General features: G+C 28.2%; 1 protein-coding gene across 1 annotated transcript in view; it reads right to left on the bottom strand.

Annotated features, from left to right (window-relative positions):
• Nucleotides 1–4,785: 4,785 nt before the first annotated feature.
• Nucleotides 4,786–6,793, bottom strand: part of LOC111031360 (signal-induced proliferation-associated 1-like protein 1) — a 40,270-nt gene continuing 38,262 nt past the window's right edge. Inside the window, exons 20-22 of the mRNA XM_022311266.1 lie at nt 6,568–6,725; nt 6,243–6,449; nt 4,786–6,160 (exon numbers count right to left, since the gene is read on the bottom strand). Of these exons, the coding sequence (XP_022166958.1) occupies nt 5,968–6,160; nt 6,243–6,449; nt 6,568–6,725 (558 nt within the window). The 3' untranslated portion in view covers nt 4,786–5,967. The remainder of the gene's footprint in view (nt 6,161–6,242; nt 6,450–6,567; nt 6,726–6,793) is intronic.

The following is a 6,793-nucleotide window of genomic DNA, read 5'->3' as shown; positions in this document are numbered from 1 at the left end:
CCTCCTAAATCAGGAAATTGCACAATACTTGATTGCCAGGCCCCAAAAATTTCTTTATCAGAGCTAAAAGACATATTTAATTGTGAATCAACAGTTAGACAGCAAAAAATAAATATTTTAAAGTCTAAAGTTGATTTGCTTGTTGATGAAGGCTCTTGGGAAGCTGATGAAGTATTTGAAGATCATAATTACAACGAAGCTTCAGTTTTGAATTGTATTATATACTATACCACAGGGTATGTATCAAAAAAAATTGCCAAAAATACATCTTGCACGCTTTGCTTGAGCGCATTAATAGTTAAAGATAAGTTTGTTGATTTGCCAGAAGCTGAGCTAATTAATATGAAATCAAAAGGAGGATTAACACATCCCAATATAAATTTATTTCACTTTTTATCTAATGTAGAAGAATGCTTTGCTAAACATTGTAAACAAAAAAATGTATTTGATCTTACAGTAGAAGATTCTTTACATTATGCTTTTTCATTTCCATGCAAAGAACATAAAAATGACGTAGTTACATCCATTCTAAGCAACTATATTGTAATGCGAATGCGTCATTTTGCAGTTCAAGATAATCGCCAAGAAAATAAAAAAAGCAGAGAGAAGAAAAAAATAGCTAAATTAATGTCTACATAAAATTAACTAAAAACTTATAATTTTATAATTTTGTTTATTATTTTTATGACCACAAAGTTGTAGGTTAAGGTTTGCTTAAAGCTTTTATTATAAAAGCATTATTTAATAAAAATTGTATTGTTTGGTTCATTTTAAATTTGCTATTGCAGTATTGGCTTGTTGCAGATGCAGTATGGATACCAAAAAAATGTGAAACTTGTTACAAAAATTGTGATTTAACCTGTTACATATTTATAGGTACATAACTTTTTTGTTTTAGGTTTGATGAAGTTTAATGTAATTGAAGAATCAATAAGTTAAGTGTATATTGTACAAACGAGAAATCGAGGCTGGGCTAGTTATAACCAAAATTTGTATAGTTTTATTTCTTATACTAAAATCATTAATTATAAATACTACCTAGTACCTACTCAATGGTAAAATGTTTATTAAAACTAGACATTGCTTCTATAGAAATATAAAGTATAAATTGCATACATATAAATTTTACAAAAAACTAATCAATCTTAATGTATAAGACAAATTACTTGTTAACTACAAAATATAATGAACATAGTACATACCTAATGTTTAAGAACTCATAAGTTGGTTCACTGTCCAGTTAATTTTGTATTTTGAAAAAAAGGTAAGGTTAGGTAATTATATACATCATTATAAAGAGTAAAGTTGTAACTTATCAAGCCCAGAAAATATTATAGACTATATACACACAAGTTGGTATATTTACTATTACTACTATTAGTATATTTACATTTCAAATAATATTTAGAATATTTTAAGGTTCCTAAAAGACTACCCAAGACTGCAGTAAAAGTCCATTTACCTTCTTATTAGAATTTATAAAATATTAATTAATATGCATAAATTAATTATAATATTTTGTTAATATATTTGTATAGGTACACATAAGACATAACACAATCACATATACAATATATTATGATATTATAATTATTAAGAATAAAAAATAATAATTGCATATTGCTATTTATCCAACAAAACCATTGAACTATTATTATAATTATATAATATATATAGTTCAATGGGCAAAACAAAATAAAGTAACCCTACGTACTACTAGCGCCCTACGCTAGTGGTAGAAATGTGTACCAGTCAACCGTAACACTTCCGGACCGCTTGGTTGGCGGGCGATAGCTAACCTGTATATCTTTAATCGTGATAATGACAAACTAATCAGACAGAAATGCATTAAGGTCCCCACCACGAACTACTACATGTAGTAGTTCGTGGTCCCCACACACTGCAGCGGTGGCGGTAAAATGAGTCCGGACACAATTTACCGCCACCGCTGCAGTGTGTGGGGACCTTTAAAACTGGTTAATTTCTACATAGTGGTAGATTCATATTTACGATCTAGGTTGTGTTGATTATTACTCGTAAGTCATAAGCAAAAATTGTCTAAAGCCATTGTCCGATTTTTTTTAATAATGCCCGTGTGTTTTACTGTAAAAAGAGCAATTATAAAGATACTATGACTAGTAAGGAAAAAACATAAGTAGGAAAGTATCCAAACTGTACTTGCTTGTTTTATTTATTATGTGGGTATTTGAAAGTAACGCTAGTTTTTGATTTTACAACTTCATTATAAAGTAGGTAAATGTTATATTGAATATTACCTACTCTAGAAGATGGACAAAAAGAAATATTTACTGCTTTAAATAAATTGTGGCATGTGTGTGGCATTTTATCCGATTAATACTAAATTCTTAAATTAGTTGTGATTGAAATGTTACATAGTAACTAGTAAAATCAATTTTCGTGTTAATTGCTATATGTTATAGCTTAGATATTTACTAAAAGAAACATAAAGTATTAATCTATTGCATCTTACAAAATACAAAGACTTTAAAAACTTAAATCATAAATTAAAAGAAATGTTTTTACTCTTATAAAAATGGAATAAAATATATGTTTTATTTTATAAAAATCATAAGCTTAAAAGAATAAAGTCAATGTAGAAAACAATACCCATTAGCCTAAATTAAAGTTAAACAACAATAATTAACAATTAAAATTTAGATTTTATTTACCTACATCATTGCTCGGTGTCGAAAGAAAGATTCTTTCTAAGTGATAAATTGTTTAATATATTAAATAGTAAAATCACATTTCAATTCTAGCATTGCGTCATTTTATGTAAACGTAACAGTTTACCTACCTATTTTGACTATTTATATGAACATTTATTACGTAAATATTGAACACTAATATTATTTTAGTAATTTATTCTCAAAGATAAATTTTCGCTGAATACGATGGTGTAATTATAATTTAAATACGATTTTTAGTTTTCTAATTATAATTTTTTAAAGGTAATAAAGTCGAGTATGACCCCAATGACCCTTGTAATACGGGTTAATTACACTCCGGGCCAGCCTCACATTTACCCGCCGCGCTAACTGGTGAAGAAATTAGTGTGCGATGTTTTATGGGACGTTTTTTTCGGTAGAGTTTGACCTCCTTATCTCTATGGCCTTCATGGGTCAATCACAGAAGAATAATATGGGGTAAAACTGTAAATCTATAGGGTGAAAAGACACTATTGCCCACTCGGTTAAATATGGGGAGTGTAGACCAAGGCTGCACAATTTATTTTGGAAACGGGTTATAATTCCAATAACATTTAGCTGGTGGGCCATCTAATGAACAAGACTTGCTCGCACGTTTGTGCTTTGCTTACATTTATGATTCTTCTGTACAAGGATACCTAGTTAAAAAAATAGGCAGCAAAATGCGGGCACAGAGCTAATGCCAACTGGACACGCACTCCTATATAAAAAACGAAATTTAAAGAAATAATTCAAATAATTCAAATACAATAGAATTTAAATGCGTTGGAGGGAATGGGTTTGGCCAACCTTATTTCGTCACAGGAATAATTAAACAATCATCTTTTATCGGGCCACCAAGTATAAAAATAAAACTATGAATAGTCTTAATCTTAATCTAATAACATAATTTTGTTACACATCAGTGGCGGATTTAAATTTTTGTCATGGAGGGGGATATAATTTTGTCAAGTAATTACCAACTCAAGGGGGGCTCTGCAACCCTCACCTCTTAAGTTGTCAAGAATTTTACTGACTTATTAACACTATGTATACAATCTAAATTGTCAAAAATATAAAAGCAATACAAACTATTAGTTTGAGTTCCCCCATACAATAGTTAATACTTAATACTCAGTATTTATGGAGAGGGCTTTAGTTCTCCTAAAAAAATTCAGACCATTCGAGCCTATGTGCAAGTGTAAAAAGTACTACCCGAGTCCTATTACATGATGTATTATAATATTATTGAATACAAACTATGATCTAAGATTTTAGCACAAGACTCACTCAATATAGTAATGAATGTTTAGTAATTAAGTAGTCTATATATTTCAAGATCTCAGAGACCTCAAGTAATACTTAAAATTATTAATCTACTTAGGTAATTTGGTCCTCTTCTCCAATTTGACAATATTTCCATCTCCCCCCCCCTTATTTTCGCATTTTATCTTTGTACCTGTCTTGCCACATTGCTATCCGATGTCTGGAAACTGTGATTTTCTGAAATCATTAAGTTCAATAGAGATCTATCTTATTTACTATTTTTATCAATTTGATTAGAAAGACTATGTATAATATGAACATTAATTGTCATTTTTAAATTGTGATGACAAGTGATGGGAACATTTGTTTTACATTTATGAGAGATTATAAATTAGTTATTAATTAATATTTACAGTAGTATTTTGTAATATTAAAATGTACGTATATTTCAAAACATTTTGGTTGAAGATAGGTCAAACAAAAATTTTTCATGAATTCAAGTCTTCCACAACCTCAAATATAAATAGATTTTATGATACATTTTATTTAAATTAGTGTTATCATTATTTTTTAGAACATTTACCCATTTTTGGTAACCCATTTATATATCTAGGGTAAATTAATTAAAACAATTTAAAGGTGTAAAATACTGTGATAGGGGGATTTTATGATTAGTTGACAGAACACTATAACATGTCACCCGGTGAATTGATACATGTAATTATTATATCAACTCATAAATTTTCACTATGATTTATATTCATAACATTGTTTAAAAAAGGAACACAAGTACCACGCACCCAGACAAAAATGTTGTTTGATAATGACCTGTATTTAATTTCATAAACTATTTAATGTATACAATTGAACAGAAAAAAAATCATACTTTAAGCAAATTGCCCAACAATGTAATAACATACATAATATGGTGTATATCTTGAATGAACACATATATTAATTAAAACATCTAAGTAAGTATCACTGTTCTAAGACCATGTGCTTATGTGCATAAAAAAACGACAAAATAATAATTATGATAATTACTAAGTTTACAAAAAAATAATTAAATGTTATATAAATAACTATAATGTTTCACTTGCTTATCAATATTAAATTCAATAACAATATTATTTTAATAATAATATAATGTGTCAATACTCACACTTGGTGTTCATCAAAAGGCACAATGATAGAAATGTTCATTTAAAAAAATAAATAAACAATTATATTATTCATTAAGATAATGAGTAATGATACTGTTATGACCTATGTGTAACAAAATAATCATAATAATAATAATACATATTAAAAGTAGCAATTGTAATAATATATAATTATGTAATGATAAAAGATACAAAAAAAATTAGTATAACAACTTAATAGTTAGATAGCTATTACCTACGAGTAGTCATATTGGTAAGGTACTGAAATATATTTTGTGTCTTTCATTAACAGTACATTTTCAACGCTTCAAAACGAAACAATAATAAGTAACTAATGATAATAATACTGTTAATCGTTTACTCGCAAAGTATAAACATAAAATTATTTGCATTTATCCAACTAAACAAACGACAAACATTACATAATATTTATGGTTTTGATTGTTTGGGCCGATAATTTTGGTAAAACATATTAAACTCCGCATAATATACCGACAAACAAATTTACAAAAAACATGATAATAATTATAACTATATAAACTTAGTTCTAAAATTATTAATTAACATAAAAGACAGTCTTTTGGCAATGTAATGTGTTAGTAAAAAATAAATAGCATTTACCTTGAATATAAAATAATAACTTAAAATATTGTACTCAACTAATTCAAAAATATACAAGAAGTTAAATTGTAACGACACGAAACAACAGTGACTATGAGCAGCACACATTTCTTTTAGTAAAACGTTTATACACATATAATACATATAATATAATAATAATATATAAAAATAATAAAAAAAAAAACAAAAAATATAAACAACTGTTACTTTCAGTCAGGGTGTTTATCGATGTTTTGAAAAAACCAGTGTGTGAAGTGTTTAAGTTGCTGTGCAGCACTATTAGATTCGTCTTGTAATCGACGGTTTTCTTCTCTCAAATGTTTCACCTCGTTCTGCAATTCCATTCGCATTTCCATTTCACTTCGCAACATCATTTCCAAATCACCTGGACTCATGTTTGTTCTAATAAATACACATTTTTGGTTAAACAGACTGCTGCAATACTTAGAAAAATATTGTTTAATAGAAATAGAAAAATATTTACTTGTTCGTACTAGAAGAATTTAATATGGTAACACTACCATTCATGCCACTCCAACTTTGATCTTTGTTTTCATTGATAGTAGTAGTCTCTGGTTCTTTGATTTGAGCGCCAGCTGATACTTTACGTAACGCTTCAGTAGCTGTATCAACAAGAATTTTCCAATTCATTCGGTCAATCGGAGTGTCTGGTAATGGCAAATCAGCAACACTAGAATAATAACTTTATCAATACAAGGAACATATTTTATTAACTCAAAGTTTATTAGATAATAATGACATCTCTAATACTCTGATTGTATTAATAATAATTATTCAAGTTTTAATACCTTTCAACTTGATTCAGTGGTTTCATTTCACTCAGAGCTGGACTCGGTGCACTAGATATCACAGTGGCAGGACGAGCTTTGGTGAGTATAACTTGACCCTGCTCTACATTTGATACATTCTCTCTGGATGGATTCTTATTTATTGTGGTGTTTGTATCCTGTTCATTAACAGTTATTTATATTTTATAATGTTTCTATACTAGCTGTTTATGTGAAATTGGCAAGA

The sequence above is a fragment of the Myzus persicae genome, unplaced genomic scaffold, assembly GCF_001856785.1.
Source record: "Myzus persicae strain clone G006 unplaced genomic scaffold, MPER_G0061.0, whole genome shotgun sequence".
NCBI lineage: Eukaryota > Metazoa > Arthropoda > Insecta > Hemiptera > Aphididae > Myzus > Myzus persicae.
Note: the sequence above shows the minus strand (reverse complement) of the source record. Positions and strands in the feature narration are given on the sequence as shown.